The sequence below is a fragment of the Eumetopias jubatus genome, unplaced genomic scaffold, assembly GCF_037043125.1.
Source record: "Eumetopias jubatus isolate StellerSeaLion01/CBP00866 unplaced genomic scaffold, mEumJub1_p1.0 scaffold_15, whole genome shotgun sequence".
NCBI classification, from domain to species: Eukaryota; Metazoa; Chordata; class Mammalia; order Carnivora; family Otariidae; genus Eumetopias; species Eumetopias jubatus.
The window spans coordinates 6,165,627-6,186,192 of NW_028274821.1; the positions used below are offsets into that span (position 1 = coordinate 6,165,627).

A 20,566-nucleotide genomic window follows, 5' to 3' on the forward strand; every position below is an offset into this window, starting at 1 on the left:
CCTCCCTGACCCCAAAGGAAGTTGAGTGACTAGTTTGAACAGTTATAGGATCTTAAGATAAAAAGGAGACCTTATGAGTTTACCTCCTCAGGGAAGAAAACCTTCTACAGCATCCTGAAAAAATGGTAGTTCTGGGATGTGTGAATATTTCCAAGAGCTGGGAGATGAACTTTGGTGAGTAGCTTTAGTTATCAGTGAGTTCTTGCCAGTTCTGGGTCAAACTCTGCTTCAATGTAACTTGTACCTCTTGAACTTGGCTTTCACGTGTTCCCTTGATAATTCTTCTCCAGGAGAAATAGACCAAACTCCTTCATGTATTCCTAATCAACAGTGTTTTCCAGCCCCATCACTATTTTGGGTGCCTCACTCCAAATCTATTCCCATCTATCAATGTCCCAGTTAAGTAGGACCTAGAGTAGAACAAAATACTCTAGATGCAGGCTGGTCTAGACATAAAAGTTACAGTAAAACTATTTGCTCCCAGTCCTAAACAGTATCCTGCTATCACATGTGCTCAAGTTCTTAGCTTTTTAGCAATTGGATTTCAATTCAACCCGCATTTGTCGTTATGGCACACTTGTGGTTTATGAGTATGATGTCACTCATTATTTTATATTAAGTCCCCAGAATTTTTTCATATTTACTGCTAACAAAGCAAGCTTCTTTCATCTTCAGTGCCCACACGCCTAAAGGAAAGACTTTCTACTCTATCTCCTTGGTCTTGACTTAGTCAAGCTGGGATTTTAGATTAGAAAACCCTCACTTACCTGACTATTCTCCCCGCTTTATTAGTCTTCAGATGGCACAGCCTCATCTTCTATGCCCTTATACGAGTCGCTGATTAAGACAGAGGTAAAGAGAAAGAAAGACCATTTTTTAATAGATGCTTTGTCTGTCTGACCTCTTCTCCCAACCGTATTAACTGATGTATATGCATATAAATGCAACTCTTTGTATGTGCTGTGATAAAAATGAAGATATTCTGTGTTTATGGCATCTCCTTGAGCTACCCAACTGGTAACTCTACTTAAAAAGAATTGGGTACATTGGGCAAGTTACTTTCCTTCTCTAAACCCAATTTGCCGTATTGGTTAAGATGAGAATGTTTGCACTATTTGCTTTACCAGTTGGCAGTGAGGCTCAACCAGATATTTGAAAATGGTTTGCATTTGCCACGGAAATCAAAATGATGATGATATTACTACTGTCAAGTCCAGTTGGTTCAGGCTCTATTTGTTTCCTTCTCAAACCCGTTTGCAAAGCCGGATGGCCATCAGTTCCTGACAAAACACCATGACTGGATTTCTGATCTGTCCCTGCCTCCCTGTCAGACCAGCTTCCCCTGATGCCTGACTCGGATCCATACTCAGATTATGATTCACTTGTTCCCTTCTGTTGCTGTTTGCAGATTCTGACCTGGCTGCGCATCAGGGCTTGTGGCATGAGACCCAATTTCCACGTGACAATTCCAGCTCTGGATGGACTCCTCAGCTGAGTGCCCAGCTCCCAACACCTAGGGGCCTTGAGTTTGTGAGAGGAATGACGAAATGACTGAATGTAAGATGAGTGATGGCTGCCTTCAGACTCACATTAGGTTTTTGGTCTCTTGTGGACAGACAGAAAGATAAATGTGCAGACAGAGAAATAGACAGATGGCTAGTTAGACATATACGTAGATAGACTGACAGATAGGAAGATCAAATGAAATGACATACAAAACAAGTTTTACACATTCTTATACATTTTGCCCTCATTCAGGGCTAATTTTCAGCATATACTGGTATGGTTGTACCTCTGTAGTGGATAGAACTATCTAGATAGAAAATAGTCACTGTCCCAAGCACCCTGAGGGGCCCCCCACCATCCTGGCCATCTCCCGAGACTTGCTGCCTCCCCAGGTCCCCCAGATATCCGCCTGGCCGCCACTTAACAACCAGCTTCCAGGATGCTTCTCCAGCCTTTGGACCAGTGCCCCTGCTGGTTTCGGAATATCAGCCCTGCCGCCATTATGGATCTACTCTTTACCTGTCACTAAAAACCTTCCAGGCCCAGGACATTTCTCATTCCCTCCCTAGTCTTGTGCTTCTCCGTCCCACACACTCCAATTACTTTGAGTCTACGGTCTGTTTCCTCAGATAGACACTCAATTGTATGTGGCCTTGCTTTTTCTACAACTTTTCCTGTGTGGATTTCTCCAGCCCCGTGAGAATCCCTGAAAGTGGGGTGTATCTCATAGAGACTGCGGACCCCTCACATCTCACACAGTGCTGACAGGGGGCTCCCAGCCCCAACGTGGATCTGATGGGTCCTTGGGACTAGACCAGTGGCCTTTCCCCCCAGATGGCCCTGAAAGGGAGAGGATGTTTTTGGGGAGTCCAGTGAACCCCCGTCTCATCGATGAACACTCAGAAAAGTGCAGTGTTGGCCAGCCTCGGCTTGAACTTCTTGTGTGTGTGTGTGTGTGTGTGTGTGTGTGTGTGTGTGTGTTCAACGATTCCTTAGTTGAGTATAACACCCAGTGCTCATCCCCACACACGTCTTCCTTAATACCTGTCACCCAGTCACCCCAACCTCTCACCTCCCCGTTCTGTCACCCTCAGTTTGGTTCCCAGACCATGAGAGACTCTGGACTCGGGTGCTTGAACTTTTCATTTCACCTCTCACGGGGACCAGGCTGAGGGTGGGATGGGCATTTCCCCGAACATCTTCCAAACGTCACATTCCAGCACCTCACGCTCACTGTTCTTTCCTTCTCTTCATTTTTAGACAAAAACTCAAACCGTGTGTGTGTTGGAAAGACCCCTCTCGCTCCCCACCCCTGACCTGCCTGCCCCAGGAGGGTGGTTTCGGAGCTCCAGTCCCCAGGACATCACGTGGAGCAGACGGGAGGGGTTCGCCTATCACATGTGTGTGTCACACGTTCTGTCACAGACCGGTCATGCACACCTGATTGAGCAGGCAGGATGCTGGCAACCCGAGCGCCTCTGCACACTTTCACTTAGTCAGCTTTTCTTTTAGTTTCTTTTTGGAGTCTCTTAAAAGCAGGGGTGAAAGTGTGCACTTGACATGAGGGACAGAAACAGGCTGTGTGTATAGAATTTTTGCCAAAAATACTATAATATTTGGCATTCATGCAACCTTTTGATTTTCAAGAGATAGACACTGAAATTCTAAAATTTCAAAATATTTTTTTAAAGATTTTATTTATTTTTTTAAAGATTTTATTTATTTATTTGACAGAGAGAGAGAGAGGGAAGGGGGCGGGGGGATGGGTTAGCCTGGTGATGGGTATTAAAGAGGGCACCTACGGCATGGAGCACTGGGTGTTATACGCAACCAATGAATCATGGAACACGACATCAAAAACTAATGATGTGATGTATGGTGATTAACATAATAAAATTTAAAATAATAAATAAAAAAATATTTAAATACAAAAAAAAGTGCTGTACATTACCAAAATTTTTGTAAAACAGAGAACAGGGGAAAGTTCCACACAACTCTACCACTTTAACAAAACCCTATTAATATGTTAGTATATATACTTCTTCCCAACTTTTTGTTCCATTCTCACATTTTTCTTATTTGTTATGTATTTATTTGGACTTGACATTGTAATAGAAAGGAAACCATTATGATAAGACCCCCACACCATTTTCCAGGCTGATTCTCTCTCTCTGTTTCTCTCTTTACTTTTGCTACTTAACGTCAAGTGTCTAGAGTTTTATAACATGATAGTTAGATAAGGAGAAATGGTTTCCATGTCAGCTAGCTTAGGTTTGAATCCAGCTCTACTGTGTGAACTTGGGAAAATTACTAAGGAACTTTGTCTGCACTTTCTTATCTGAACAATGAAGATAGCACACTTCCTATCCATCACACTGTGTGAGTGTGAAAAGAGATCACGTACATAAACTGAGTGACATAGTGATGGGCTCAGGGTGAAAAATTATTTTTTTCACTTAAAATTATATAACAATTATTCCATATTTCCACATAATCTTTTTAACTCTCATATTATGACTAGGTAGTAGTCCGCAATCCAAATACAAATTACTATGACTAACTCACTTCCATTTTGTTTGACAGGTCATTTCCAGTTTTAGGCCATCTAGATAAGACTGTAATTAGAACATTTTTTCATATAAGACACATTTTGCTTCAGTCTACGGATTTCCTTTAGAAAAATCCTTGGAATGATATTTTTGGGTAAAAATATACACCTTGACATGGTTCTTGCTACATATCCAAGCATATTTTTTAGTTCATTTTTTTTTAACTTGAACTGAGTATAGAGTTATATACCTTGCTTTTTTTCATTCAATGTTATGGCAAAGCTTTTAAAAAAAAAAAAAAAATCACATATTTAGGGGCACCTGGGTGACTCAGCCGGTTAAGCGTCTGCCTTCAGCTCAGGTCATGATCCCAGTGTCCTGGGAACAAGTCCCACATCGGGCTCCCGGCTCCATGGGGGGGCCTGCTTCTCCCTCTGCCTCTGCCTGCCACTACCCCTGCTTGTGCACGCTCTTTCTCTGTCAAACACAATCTTTTGAAAAAAATCATATTTATATTTGCAATGAATGTCTCCCTGTCAAATAAATAAAATCTTTTAAAAAATCATATATTTATATTTGCAATGAATGTCTCCATGTCTTTAGCTTTCTATATCTTTTTGGATTATTTCAGATTTACAGATTTGCAGAGTACAACTACTTAAACAAATGGCATGACAAATTGTATGGCCTCTGATCTATAGACAAATACACCTCAAAAAAAAAACTGTACTGATTTATATGACCACTAACAATTTATGAGTCTACCAATTTGACAACATATTCTGGAGCAATATGTGTTATCAATAAAAAGCATTTGCCAATGTTATGGTTGAAAAGGCCTCCTTAAATTTTGTTTTGATTTAAACTTTAAATTACCTGGAAGTTGAGCATTTCATGTGCTGAGTTTTAAAGCAACCCCCTATGGGTTGAGATACTGGGAAGTTCCCTGATTTGACCAGCAGTCTGATTATATTTCTTTTCTCTTTTCTTTTTTTTCTTTCTTTCTAGCCTGGTTATATTTCTGTTCGATCGGTCCAACCCCTAACTCTGGGCATTAGTTGCTTCCTCTGTACTTCTTGTAGCTGTTCTGTTTTAACATGGAATTCTATTTTTATAGGACAAACAGAACTGAGCAGAGAACATGCTATTTGGAGTTTACTTCCCCTAAGAGGAGCCCGCTGTTGAGAATACAAAGTCGCATTTGACAACAGGTCAACAAGAAGTAAGCAGAGGGAAGAGATGGTAGAGAGAATCTGGGTGCCGATGTTGTCGTTAGACCCCTGTTCCCACCCACGCCTTTGGTTGTCCAGTTACAGAAGCCAGTGCACTCTTTTTTTTTAACATAAGCCCATTTGCATCAGGTTTTCTTTCAATTGCAATCAAATGATGCAACTGATACTTCTTCTACAAAATGCATTTAAAAATAAATTTATTTTGTCCTATGCTCCTAGCCAAAGCAGTTCCCAATTGCTATCTTCTTATCCAATTAATCAATAAATATATATTAGGCCCTTGTTATATGGTTAAAGGCCACAAAGTTTAAGAAAGTTCCTTGTGCCACAATCTAACTAGAATCCATCGTCTCTGTATTTTCCTCTCTCAGGGAATATATCTCTATTTACCTAGATAAGTTTTGATGCAGTAATTGGTTAGTTACCTCCTGTTCTCAGTTCCAAGCCTACCTTCCTCTATTGTGTTCTGCCAGGCTCGGGCTGGACTTCAGCAAACTGCATTTACCAGCTTCCCTTGCCGGCTGGCTTCCTGTAAAGTTCAATGGTTGGGAGGCCCTAGGGGATGGGAATGGGGGAGGCAGAGAATTCTTCCTGTTTCCAGTTCCTGCATTTGTCCCTTCTGTCAGCCGCCCACAGCAGAAAGTTAGCTGCCGTTTGCAGCTCTAATATTTGGGTTTCTTTGGTATCTACCTTTCACTCTTTCTGCCTTCTAATATTTTTATGGCCAATCCCTAATATTAAATCCACTCCACTTTCCTGACTGGACCCTGGCTCGTACAGGACTGGATACCAGGAGTGGTCCTAGGAAACAGACCACCCCCTGGATGCTGGGGGTGATTTGCTTTGAATTCAGAGCCAAACTCTTTGCCAATGGTAAATGGGAACTGGTAATCTATGGCAGGCAATGGCATATTGATTAATTTGGCCCCAACCCGATGTTGTATTCTGTTTTCCTTGGTCTGATACCCTTAGAGTCCAACTCAATGTATATTAGGTTTCTTCTAGTATAAACTTAACAAAATCTTGTGATTCTTTTGGAGTAAAGCCTTTTCCTCCAGAGCCAGACTCTGAATATGCTGGGATCTGACTCTAACTAAATAAGCCCAAAGACCATGAGAGCTGAGAGCAGTGGGGTTTAGAAAGGATAGGGAATCCCCATTCAAGACCGCTGCCTTATCTGTGCTTATTACAGGTTTTCAAGCAAAGAAAGGCTTGATACTAATCCTTAGGAACCCTAAATGTCACTGTAGTCCAGTAGTCAAAATATGGGCTTATAATGGTCAGGGGATGAAGAGCGTTTGGGCCCAATCTCCACTCTTTATGATCTGAGCATTAATCAACATGCATTCACTGCATTATGGTCTATTTGTGCTAGGTCTGAGCTTCCCTTGGAAGAAGCCTCTCCTATTTGATGATACCAGCCTTTCTTTGCTTGAAAACCTGTAATAAGCACAGATAAGGCAGCGGTCTTGAATGGGGAGTCCTATCCTTTCTAAACCCCACTGCTCTCAGCTCTCATGGTCTTTGGGCTTTTAGCTAGAATCAGATCCCAGCATATTCAGGGGGAGAAGGGTAGAGTCTGGCTCTGGAGGAAAAGACTTTACTCCAAAAGAATCACAAGACTTTGTTAAATTTATACTAGAAGAAACCTAATTAATATACATTGAGTTGGACTCTAAGGGTATCAGACCAAGGAAAACAGAATACAACATCGGGTTGGGGCCAAATTTAGGTAGTCCTGATATAATACACTCTCCATAGGTTTTTGGACTTAATGCTATGGTAGATTGTTAGAACAATAGTCCCCAGGAAATTATACCATTTGTGTAGATCAGGCCCTCACGTAAGTCCCTCCCACATTGATTTTGGCCTAGCTATCTGACTTGCTTCAGCCAATGAGACATTAGCAAATGTGATGCAAACAGAAACCTGAAAACTCCTTGCACATTGGGGTTGGCCCTCTTTTTGCTCTTCTGGACCAGCTTCCATACTGAAAAAAGCATGGATAGACCTGCTGAAGGTACATGGCTCAGCCCACAGCCAGCACCAACTCCAAGACATGTGAGTGAGGCCACCTAAGACCAGCATCCTTCAAGCCATCTGTCAACTGATGGCAAATGCATGAGTGAGCCCAGCTGATGCCCTATAAAGCAGAAATGAGTTGCCCCTGCTGAACCCAGCTTAAATTGCTAACATACACAATCATAAAAGCATAAGTGAGAAACATAAGCCATAAGTTTTGTTATACAGTGAAAGCAAGCTGAAATAAATGTATGAGTTTGAGCAGCTGGGAGTGGTCTGTTTACTTAGTTGACTGAAACCTGTGCTCAACAGTGACATTGAGTTGATAGAATTTCTGTGGAATAATGTACAGGAAGGATCCTAAAGCCTTAAGGAGTTAGGAATAATGGAGTAACTTATCATGTGTAAACTGTGCATCTTTCCTCACCTTGAAAGGGCCCAAGGAATAGTCCCTTCACTAAAGCCTTGAGAAATGCATTAGAGAGGGAGCCCCAGCTACCTTGGACACTTCCAGGGGGCTGTTTTCTGCAGCCCAAGGGTGCTGGGAGGAATGCCCCTGAGATGGGCTTCCTGATTTCAGTGGAGAGGATAAGATTCCAGAATAGCAATCAGAATTCTTTACTTGTAGGAAATCTTCAGTGGTGGTTTGTCCTAAGAACTCAGTGGATGGCCAGCCTACCAAAGCATTACTTGATCTATATAATAGAAATCTGACTTGAGGTTTTCACAACTGAGAATCATAGCTTCTTCCCCAGTTCTCAGAAGGGATCCTACAACAACACCACGAATACTGTAGATCTACCTTGAAGCCACCCCCAAAGGGACTTGGGGTCATTTATGAAGGTGTCTGTGCACTGGGGGAAACGGAAATACCCAGGCTTTTCAGGGATTCCTGAACACCATTCTGAATGATACTAATCCTTAGGAACCCTAAATGTCACTGTAGTCCAGTAGTCAAAATACGGGCTTATGATGGTCAGGGGATGAAGAGAGTTTGGGCCCAATCTCTGCTCTTTATGATCTGAGCATTAAAAATGATAATTAGGACCAGTCAGCCACATAGGTGGGAGCCCGTGGTACAATGCAAATTTGAAAAAAAGGATAGAAAATCACAACTATGGCTGAAATCGTGTACATGTCTGGACAAGGACCAAAAGCCAACAGCAAAAATGAAAACACTTGTGTTGAGATGATGAGATCATAGGTGATTTTTGTTTGTTTGGTCTTTCTCAATTCCTCAAACTCTCCCAAATGCTATTTTTGCTTCCTTTGTAAAAGGTACTTTTTTTTTTTTAAGACACAGAACTCATCCAGCTCTTTTGTTTTTAAGGATTGCCATTACATGCTTTTTAGCCATTCATATTATGGTCATAAAAAGTAAGAATGTTACATGTAGACATTCTCTTCCATATTAGGATGAGTCTTAGAGCCGATTGTGCATGAGGCCTCTACCCCCCCCAACACGTTGCAGCATTGACAAAATCCTGCTCCCTCCTTGCTCTCCGGGAGCTCACAATCTAAGGGGAAGATATAACATGTGTTCAAGTCCTCATGGCTCCAAACCCAGAGAGAAAACCCACTGACCTAGGACTCTGCTGTGCTCGACAATGCACACATTTGGATATTCCATGGGTCACCTAGTACCCTGAACTTCATAGCTGCAGCACACAGGCCAAATTTAACAGGATTAATGAGTTGTCGCTGCATGCAGTTACCCTTCCCCTCGACACCCACATAAGGGAACTCCACATCAAAGGCCTTGACTCGCGTCGCTGTATCACAGACATGGACCGAGCACTGAAAGGTGGAGTTTAAAGTCAGAGAGAGGGCCAGGAAAGGAACCTTTGTTTGGGGCTTTAACCATTATGGGTACCCATCTGAAATCTTTGTAGGTACAGCACATTAGCATGACAAATTTTTTTAAATATATGCCATTGGTTTCTGAGGTTAAAAAAATAGCATTTTTAAAAGGGAAGATGTAGTTTTAAAAAATCATTTAATATGGTGCCATTACAGGTTAAAACAAATGCTTTGTGATTTAGATCTCACAAAAATACTCAACGGCCTTTCTCCACAATTTGGAGTTGTCCACTGTGTACTTAAATGCTTTCTGTAATTAAAATAACTCAGATTCCTTCAAGATTCCACTAAGCCATATGATATGTCAATTATGGCTCAACTTTGTTTAAAGCTCTGTGAGTTCATGGACTCAATAGGCTTTTCCAGAATCCAGAAGAAACTGCAGATAAAAATAACTGTATTGGCAATTGGTCCGTTTCTGTAACTGAAAATTTCCACTCATCTTTGCTTCTGGAAATCACTTTGGAAAAGTAGGGGGGGAAATTCCCTTGTTTTCAGTCTGGCAGCAAGAAGGAGCCTCAGAACACATCGGGGTCTAGGATCCGGGGTGGTCATTTTCTAAAGTGCTATAGTGCTTGCTTAGAGTCACAGGCTGCAGAGGTGAGCACCTGGATCTGGCGGGGGCCGGTGCGGGGGGCGGGGGGGCTGCCTAGCCTCCTCTGAGCACCCGTGGCCAGGTGCTGCCTCTCTTTTGTTCAGAGTCCAGAAGCTTCTTGAGGATGTCCCACCAGGTCACCCCAGCTCCTGAAACCACAGGTTCAAATCTGAGGAGAGAAGTCCACAAATAGGAAAATCAGTTTTTTGATTAGAAAGTATATAAGCTCTCAAAAATCAGATTGGAGTGAGAAAGTGCTAAAGGGAAAAAGCTCATGCATCCGAGGGCAGCATAGGTCCTAACCTTTGGTTGCACTCCTTGACCACTGCCCTGGGTCTGCGTCTTCAGTCTATCTCTCCAGACCTATGGCAAGAGCCTTGTTCCCTCCATTCTCTGCCCGGCAGCCAGCTCGGTTCAGTTCATGGGGCTCCCCTATTCAAAACCTTTGCTCGTTCCCCATTGTACCAGACATTTCCATTGTTTCCTGCAGACTCATTTTCCTCTCTGCTCTACCCTGCTCAGGTCCCAGGATGATGACACTGAACAGCTCGTCGGGCTCTCTTTTCCCTAGCTTCCATTCCCTGCTTTTCTCTCAGGCTAGAGGATAAAGAGGATTGTAATGGGCAACGCCATGAGGTTGGGGTGTGCATGCTTCAGCAACCTCCCAGACAGGCTGCAGACTGGCTTTATCCTTGCGGGTGGCCCTCTCCTACTGTTTCTCACCAGCCTTGTGGTAGCTCTTTCTTCCCCCTTCCCCTCCAGGCCTCAGGCTGGTCAAGTCTTCCCTGTTCTTGCCAGCTCCAGGGTGCTCTGCCTCCCCCACTGGTCTCCCCTAACCTTGCTTCTGTATTTGTAACTAATACAAACTTGTAAATGTGCCTCAGTCACCCCTCCTGAGTGTGCCTCTTGCTTTCTGCTGAGACCTGACTGAGGCACCCGTGCCTGATGAGTAAAATCTAACCCCCTTTGCCTGGAACTCCTGGCTCATAGGATGGCCCCCAATGGTCTTTCCTCTTATCTCCCACCTGGTTCTTCCTAGGCTAGGAGCCCACGCCTTTTCCCACAGATGCCCGTGTCTCTCTGCCTCCGTCTTTCCCCCGTGGTCTCTTCTATCTAGAATAGTCTGCTCTTTCCATTCTTGCCTGGTTCAAATGCTACCTCCTCCATAGAAAACCTCCCTCTTCCCTGATGATCCCCAGCCTAAAGTGATATTTTCCCCATCTCTGAACTCTCATGTAGTATTTGTACTTCTTGTAAAGCCATAGAATACTATAAAAAAAATACACTGACTTCTGGCAGAATTAAAAACTCACGAGCCCAGGTGAATGAGGCTGTTAGAGTCTCCTCCTTCAATGCCCACCTCCCTCCCTGGAACAGCTTGGGCTCTGCGTGGGAGGAAGCTGGACGTGGGGCGGGCCTTTCCGGGGATTCCGAGGGTACGTAAAGAAGGTGGGCTTTGGGATAAAGTGATATAGTTTGAGAGCTACATGATTTTCCGAATATGTTCCAAGAAGCATGTGTATACCTTTGAGGCCTATGCAGGGACCTATGGTAGGTGTTTATATCCCTCACTCCACTGTTTTAATCTGCTTTTGTGAGATAATAGAAAATATATGTACTGGTCTCTGCCCCGGGTTCCTGGCACAGAATTCCTAAAATCCTTGTAATTTCCTACTAGATAAGAGCACTATGAACGTCTTTTGTTCTAATGTTTGGCCTTTGAGTTCACTTCCTGACAGAGTTCCCAAATCCCTTGAAATTTCCTAGGTGATAGCACTGTCTTTAGTTGTAAAGAGATGACTCTTGGTGAGCTCCTGGATGGGGCTGGTCACCAGAAAGACCAAGCTATGATTAGAAGCTTGGGATTTTCAGCCCCACCCCCTCTTGTGGGAGGGCTCGGTCCCACAAGACTGCCCTCCCCACCCCCACCCCCCATTCTCCAGGGAAGAGAGTAGGGCTAAAGATGGAGTTAATGGATGGTTATGCTTATGTGATAAAGCCTCCATAACAATCCCTGAAGTAGGCCTTCCGAGAGCTTCTGCATTGGTGAGCACACGCTGGGGCTGGGAGAGTGACACATGCATAGAGCACGGATGCCCACACACCTTGCCCTAGGCATTTCTTCCATCTGGATGTTTGTCTGCATCATTTGTCATAACCTTTTATAATAGATTGCTAAACAGTAAGTAAACTGTTTTCCTGAGCTCTGTGGACAGCTCTAGCAAATTCATCGAACCCAAGGAGGGGACGGTGGGAACCTCAGATTTATAGCTGATTGGTCAGGAGCACAGGTGATCACCTGGACTCAACCACTGGCATCTGGAGTGGGGGGTGGAGGGTGGGGAGAGCAGTCTTGTGGGACCGAGCCCTTAATGGGTGGGCTCTCATCCTATTTCCAGGTAGATAATGTCAGAATTGAGTTAAATCACAGGACACCAAGTGGGTGTCGCAGAGAATTTCCTGGTGGAGAACAAACCCCATGGATTCATGTTAGAGGTGTGTATGCAGTAATGGGAATAAAGGAGACACACAGGTTTCCCCCACTCATTACATACAGGTATTCCATCTAATATTTCCTTTATGAAAAGGTTATCATGGGAAAAGAAAGAAAAGATTGGCAACCACTGAAGAGAAAAGGGGAACGAGGCACCTACGCCGTGGTGGATGTGGACGCTATGGTCAGTTCTCAGGTGGAAGTTCCTACAGGGAAGACAAGAGTCTCACACAACAAAAGAAAACAACAAAAACACAGACATCTGATCAATTACTAGAGAGGATATAGAAATCTGGCTTCTTTAATTTTAGCCCAAATTATGCCAAATGAGAACAGTTTTTTGAATACCTTATCTCCAAATACTTGATTGTAAGAATCTTGGAGTACTAATGCTGCGCTTCATTCATCCTTACAGTTCCTACACAGCCTACCTGAGAATCATGCAATTAGCAGACAGAATGTGTTTCAGAGGGAATGAGAGAATGAATAGCACTATACTGGGAATCACAAGACCTTTTATTTTTCTGTCGTTATTTCATTTAAGAAAGTCGCTTAACACCCCTTAGCCCAAAACTTGCCATCTGTAGAATGAGGAAGTCAGGTTACGTGGTTTGTAACTGCTAACAAACCAGGTCATGATGACCAGGATAACTCTTTTTTAAAGGAAGTATAATATATATCTATGGTATCAGAATTGACTCCTGAAGCTATACTGGTTGACAGCTTGGTTGCCTGCGTGAGAGCAAGAAGCCATAGGCCCAGACCTGATCTCTTATATCCTTGGAGTATGTGTCCACTCCTTCTAGGTTCACTGGGTTAGGAATCTCGTAAAGGCAACTAAGACATTGGTACATGTCCTTGAAAGAGGACTCCCTAGAGTTGATGAGGACCCAATGGAGAGTTCTATACAATGCCTTTGATATGCTGGGATACAAAAGAGGTGATATATAGAACGAGAGATGAGGATAGAGAGATCATTCTTCATCTAACAAGCTCTGCTGGGTACTTAAAAATGATACATTGGGACATTTAAAAATGTATTCAAGTACCAAGAAAATTCAGAAAACATAAAAGAAGCAAACAGTACAAGCTTCCAATATATAAAGACAATGATTATGAGCATTCAAATATTTTTACTTCACTTCTTTGGGAGAAAGTGGTGTGGTGGTATACTAAAAACATGTTTTTAAATAGAGCATTAACTATATGGTAAGTATATATTTGTATCTTACCCTTTTCTTTTTTTTATATAGAAAGCATTTCCCCATGTTATCATTCTTCAGAAACAGAATTGTAAATGGGAGTATATGCTGTACTGAGTAGAGGTTCCAGTTTTTCCCTGTTGTATCAGTCAGGATGAGACTTGATTATGCTGCAGTAACAAACAATCCCCAAATCTCTGTATAATAAACAAAAGTTTATTCCATGTCCACTGAGGGTCAGCAAGGGGCTCTGTTATCTGTAGTTACTCAGAGACCCAGGCTGAGGAAGCAATCACGACCTCAAATGTTGCTGGTTACCACGCATGGAAAAAGAGAATACAGCAAAGCACAAGTTAGCCCTTTTATCTTCTACCCAGAAATAACACACATCACTTATGCTTATATTTAGTCGACCAAAGCAGATCACATGACCACACTTAACCACAAACTAACTGTAGGGAAGTCCAATCCTATCACATACAGAAAAGCAAGAGATCCAGGAACTCTGTGAAATTGCACAAATGACCACCACATCCCCCATGGAGAAAAATGGCAATGAGCTATCTCTTCGGCCACACTGAGTTTGATCTGAGTCTTTTAATTTTATTATATTAAAGTGAAGGACTTGAAGGCCCATCTGGGGAGACTGAGAAGTCTGGATTTGCACAAGAATAAGAACAGCAACACCTCTCAGCAACACTTCTCCCAGAGTTGCCTAGAAAGTTCGAGGCAGAGCCATGGAGTGGAAAACCCAGCTCTACACAGCTGTCACCTGAGCTTCTGAGTCCTTTTGGGCACTTCCACATGAATTGGGTCTCATGTCAGTCTCTGGTCAATGAAGCAAAACCACCAAGCTCTTCCCTTCTTAAGCAGGAAGGGAGAATACTTATCTGAGCAGAAGTCTCATCAGACTCTCATATCAGTCTCATCAGACACATCAGTCTCATGTGTGACGGAGATGCTCAGGGCCAAGTCCCAAGACTGTGCACTAGGTAAATGTGACTAAGAGCAGGGGAGCCAGGATGCCATCTGTACAGCCTGCGACCTGACCCTGTCTCCACATAGGTGGTTTGGGGGTGAGTAAGAGCTGGGACGGTAGAGGATGGGTGTAGGAGAGAGAGAGCCCTGAGGGCCCTGAGCTGGCTGGACCCCAGTGGGGATCTGTCCTCGGACTTGGGAGCTGGGGGTAGTGTTAGAACGTTGAGAGCAAGACCAAGTACGTTCAGTGAGAGAGAAGGCACAGAGCCGTGGAGAACTGGGTCAGGGACCGGCACACAGTTTCTGCAGGGCCAGATTATAAAATATTTCGACTTTATGGGCTATATGGTCTCTGCCGCAGTTACTCAACTCGGCTGGGAAGGGGTGTGAAAGTTGGGGGACAATAAGGAATCATTGAGCATAGCTGTGCTTCAGGAAAATTTTGTTTACAAAAACAGGAGGCGATTTGGCTCTCTGGCTATAGCTCACCCACTCCTTTTGAGCTGACACATATCAATGGAGAGCAGAATGTTCACTTGGTCGACCATCATTTCATAGGTACTGAAAGTATAACACATCCTAGTATGTGAGAGGCTTTGAAAGGAAGCAGAAGACCCTGCACCTGCTTTCTAGAAATGTATAACTCGGTCCTCTGGGAACAGCAGATCCTACTTGCTGTAAGCTATTACATAGCATAAATGTTATAATTAATATACTTTTTTTAAGATTTTATTTATTTATTTGAGCGAGCAGAAAGAGCACAAGCAGGGGGAGGGGCAGAGGGAGAAGTAGACTCCCTGCTGAGCAGGGGAACCGATGCGGGGCTCAATCCCAGGATTTTGGGATCATGACCTGAGCCAAAGGTAGACGCTTAACCAACTGAGCTACCCAGGCGTCCCTATACTTACTTTCTTTTAATAAATATATGACATATAGAACATTAATGTTTATAAAATGGTCCTCTGAACCTAATTTTATTATATCCAATACGTGTTTTCTCAGGATAAGAAAAAAACAGCTTAACAGTAAATGACAAATCAGGCGGAAATTTATGAAACATATAGCAGGTAATGGGTTACTATTAACTCTAAGTGAAGACATAAGTAAAAAGATGGACAAAAGATGCATAGACAGTTCCCAAAAGAAGGTAAAACCTATACATTTATGAAGGTGTAAAACTTTAAAATGCAAATTAAAATAATAATGATGGGGGCGCCTGGGTGGCGCAGTCAGTTGAGTGTCCATCTCTTGATTTTGGCTCAGGTCATGATCTCAGGGTTGTGAGATCGAGCCCTGCACTGTGCTCTGTGCTGGGCATGGAGCCTGCTTAAGATTCTCTCTCTCTCTCTCTCTCTCTCTCTCTCTCTCTCTCTCTCTCCACCCTTCCCCTCACCCCCCTGCTCACACTCTCTCTCACTAAAAGAAAGAAAGAAAAGAGAAAGTGAGAAAGATGTATAGTTCTTAATTTTTAAATTAGCAAAATTTAAAAACAATAACATTCAGCATTGGGACAGGTATAATGATAAAACTAGCTCTTTCATATATTGCTAGTACAAATTGGTACAACTTTTTAGAGGGCAATTCAGCAATACATTTTGAGAGTCCTAAAAATGCCTATAGGTTTACCCCAGTAATTCTGCATCTTAGATTTTACCCATGGTAATAATCAGAGCTGCACACAAAGATTTATGTATAAGGCTATTAACTGTGATAAAAACATAAAACGACTCTGTGAGGTAGACACGAAATGTTCAGCAATAGGGAATTAGTAAGATAAATCCCAGTCCATGTGTACAATAAAATATGAGAGCCATTAATTATATTTTTAGCACATAAGTAATACTAATGACATAAAATTAAGTTAAAAAACTATATCAAGCTATGCGTATTATAATTTAATTTTATAAAATTTAAATACAGAAAAATGTTAGAAATTAAAGCAATATTAAGTATTAACCATGGTAATCTGTGTGCAATGGATTATAAATTATTTTTATTTCCTTTATCCTTTTTTATTTTTCATTTTTGCTCAGGAAAAATTATGTAACTTAAGAATGTTCTAAAAGTTGTATAAATTATTTATTTTTGAGCTGGCCAGCAACTAAAATTAAGCAAGATTTGTTTTTTAGTAGTGAGACAAATTCAGTCAAAATCAGTTACTTTTTACATTTACTGCTGCATAAACTACAAGAAGCACAGACAAATGGACAGTAAGACAGACAAATCATTTCCAAACTCTTCGGTTTAATTTTATCGGGGAATTCTGGTGACAGCGTTGTTCTCCTCCCTCCATATTTACTCAGCCATGCATAATTTCAAAACATATCAAGTGCAGGACGCTGATACCACACATGTCCTTTTGTTGCTGAAAGAGGCAGTGAGCTGAGCGGAAAACCCTAAATAGTGAGTCTGCGCACACATCTGGAGTGGCAGGTTCATGGCTGAATGGGTTTGAGAGAGAGCCCTGGCCTCTCGGACAAATCTGTGACCAGATAATAGAGAGTCACATACTTCTATTTTTTTAAGGCTCAGGGAAGTCTGACAAATTCATTTGCTCCAGCCGAAACTGCCCCCCTCATGTCTTGGTGCCTGTGATGATTAATTTTCTGTGTCAATTTGGCTAAACTATTGTACCCAGTTAGTATAGATGTTGCTGTGAAGGTATTTTGTAGATGTGATGAACGCTTGCCATCAGGTGACTTTACATAAAGCTGATTACGTTCTAGAATGTGACTCCTTCAGTCAGTTGAAGAGCAACAACCGAGGTTTCCCAGAGGAGAAGCAATTCTGCCTCAGACTGTAATATAGAAATCCCACCTGAATTCCCAGCCTGCCTGCCTACTCTACGGATTTTGGATTCCATATTTCAAGTCTTAGCTGAACTTCCAGCCTGTGAGCCTGCCCTACAGATTTCACACTTGCCAGTCTCTGAGTGGTTCTGTGGTTCTGTTTCCCTGGAGAAGCCTGAAGTACTCCTCCCTCAACGACAGGTATCAAGTTCTCTTAGCTACCCAAACAATGAGCCGCAGACCCATCCCCTTTCCATTCCTCAAATCAGGATTTCCATGCCCTGCTCCCTCTTCTTCATGGGGGATAGTCTCCAAAATACTAAATGAGTTCTCCATAGGGAGGTAACCACTGGTGAGTAACTTTCTAGGGAGGAACTTAAAAAAAAATCTACTGAAATCTAACACTTTGGTATTTGTCTTGACAAAATCATAAAGCATTGTGATAAGTAAAAATGAGCCATCTTTTTCTTTTAATATTCCACCACCATTGATCATTGTCAATTTCTACATTTGAATCAATCTGCAAATAACTTTGAATGCAAATGGAACACGTAGAACACAGCATAATGTGTCAGCATTTATCGAAGTGTTAAAATACGTATGTACATGACAAAGACAAACAGAAACAGAGATAAATACAAAACTGTTTTTTGAAAAAGAGCATCTATTCCATGTTTGGCAAATATATGGCCAAGATCTATGACTTCTCCCCATCCCCCACCCAAAGCAGACATCATTCATCAATCACCACACTCCCTGCCTACAAATGGTCTCCCAAACCATCCTCATCTCTGCCTTAGCCACCTCCTGAACCTGACAGGGGGCCTGTTTGCCCTTCTGCTCTTGGTCCAACCTTCTAGGTTTACGGGTGACAAAACTGAAGCCCAGAAAGGGGGTAGATCTTACCTAAAATTGTATAGCTAGCTCACGGAAAAACTTGAATCTAAATCTCTTGAATTTTAATCATGACCTCTTTTTTATAAAAATATTTTAGGCATACAACAAAGTATAAAAATAATATCATCTGTGTACCCACCCCCAGAATATCACCATCTGTGTATCCACCACCCAGAATAATATCATCAACCTTTGTGTGCCCACCCCCCAGAATATCATCAACATCTGCATACCCACAGCCCAAAATATCATCATCAACATCTGTGTACCCACCACCCAGAATAATATCAACATCTGCATGCCCACCTCCCAGGATAATATCAACCTCTGCATACCAACCCCCCAGAACATATCAATATCTGTGTGCCCACCACCCAGAATAATATCAACATCTGTGTGCCCAACCCCCAGAATATCAACATCTGTGTGCCCAACCCCCAGAATATCATCTGTGTGTCCAACCCCCAGAATAATATCAACATCTGTGTGCCCCACCCCCAGAATAATATCGACATCTGCGTGCCCACACCCAAAATAATATCATCAATATCTGCGTGCCCACCTCCCAGGATAATATCAACATCTGCATACCAACCCCCCAGAACAATATCCTCAACATCTGTGTGCCCACCACCCAGAATAATATCATCAACATCTGCGTGCCCACCACCTAGTTGAAGAGGTTAAATTTGGTGTTTATAATTTCCATGCTGTTTTTGTACTTTTACGCCACGTAACTGTTTGCATAAACACTACGTGGAGGTTCTTTGCATGCTTTTAAACTCTGTAATTGCCAACATATTGTCTATATCTTTCTGAAATCTATCTTTCCTCTCAAAATTATATTTTTCAAAGTTATCCATCTCAGAAAGACATCCAGTTCTTGTGCTTTCATTTCAGTTGCTATATATACTTCCTATACACTTGTTCTCCTGTTGATTCACATGTGATTATTTCTAATTTGTTGCTCTTGTAAATAATAGTACCAGGAACATTCCTATGTGAGTCCTCTGTGATCTATACCTAAGTGGTCCTGACCTCTTTACAGCACACCACGTATTCTAAGGTAAGTGCCAGGGGGATGAGGAAGAGAGAAGAGGAGCATCATTCTCTCACCTCCTTGACTCTCCCTTCCCCAGGTTGGAAGGTACAAAGGGTAACTATATATAATTGCTTGGGGGCGAAGATAATTAGTCTAATTTCTTTAATTTGACTTTTGGCCAAGATATTTACTTTATTTTGAATTTCAGATACCACTAAAAAAGGGTATGAGATCTTTCTTGTTTATAAGGAGATGTATTGTTTAAAAATGGTTGTGAGGGGCGCCTGGGTGGCTCAGTCGTTACGTGTCTGCCTTCGGCTCAGATCGTGGTCCCAGGGTCCTGGGATCGAGCCCCGCATCGGGCTCCCTGCTCCGCGGGAAACGTGTTTCTCCCTCTCCCACTCCCCCTGCTTGTGTTCCTGTTCTTGCTCTCTCTCTGTCAAATAAATAAATAAAATCTTTAAAAAAATAAAAATGGTTGTGATACCCTGTTAATCCAAAGAAATCACTCTATTAACAGTGCAATATTCAGACCACACGGGGGCCATAGGGTGGGACATTTAGAGTGGTTGCAAGCCTTTGAGCATTCCTCAGGTCCTCAGATAGACGGCTCTGCCTTCGTTACTCAGACTCTAATCTCTTTTTTCTTTTTTTTTTTTCTAATCTCTTTTCTGACAATACTTTCTCTCTAGGACAGAGGCTACATACGGTCACTGATAAGCTCAATTGGCCTATGGACATATTTTATTTGCTTTGGTATCTGAAATACTTTCGGGCAACATTTAATAACTAAGACATTTTATATAAAAATCTGGATTTCCATCTTCTCTGACAGCTTTAGGCTAGTGCTAAATTGACAGGGAATATGCCCGCCAATTTGTCACCATTCCCGATCCAGTTATAGAATGTCCTTTCTACTCATTTCAGCACCTGCCTGGCCCTGTGGGCATCTGAGTTTACCACCTCTGCTCTCAAGCCTTTCACTATGTCTTCCTCATGCTGAGCAGTTGAAGGAGACACTTACACAGAGACTAGAGCTCATGAAACTCAGACAAATGCTGGGGCCGCTCCCATGGAAACTCACCTGTAGGCAAAATGGACCGATCTATAGGAACACACGAGTTTTGTTTCTCAAGAAACAGATGTTTCAATCAGGAGAGCCAACATTAATCTGAAGCTTTTCCGAGTCAAGAAAATCTCACTGCTGATCCAGAGAAACACAGCATAACTGGACCTCAAGAATAGTCCAGGCCTGAGCTGCATCTGTTCCTTGGTTCTGTGCCCAGGGATGAGTACTGTGTTAAGACGATGTATTTTCACGAGTGGCTCTCAGGGAGGTGGTGGGAGGTGGGAGGGTGCAGGGCCTAATTTCACTCCTTCCAGTCATATTGTGTGCTTAC

At 42.5% G+C, this 20,566-nt stretch overlaps 1 protein-coding gene across 1 annotated transcript in view; it reads right to left on the bottom strand.

Annotated features, from left to right (window-relative positions):
• Positions 1-9,376: 9,376 nt before the first annotated feature.
• The window catches only part of PDCD1LG2 (programmed cell death 1 ligand 2), a 41,134-nt gene continuing 29,944 nt past the window's right edge, over positions 9,377-20,566 (bottom strand). The window contains exon 6 of the mRNA XM_028117370.2: positions 9,377-9,933. Within this exon, the coding sequence (XP_027973171.2) occupies positions 9,928-9,933 (6 nt within the window). The 3' untranslated portion in view covers positions 9,377-9,927. The remainder of the gene's footprint in view (positions 9,934-20,566) is intronic.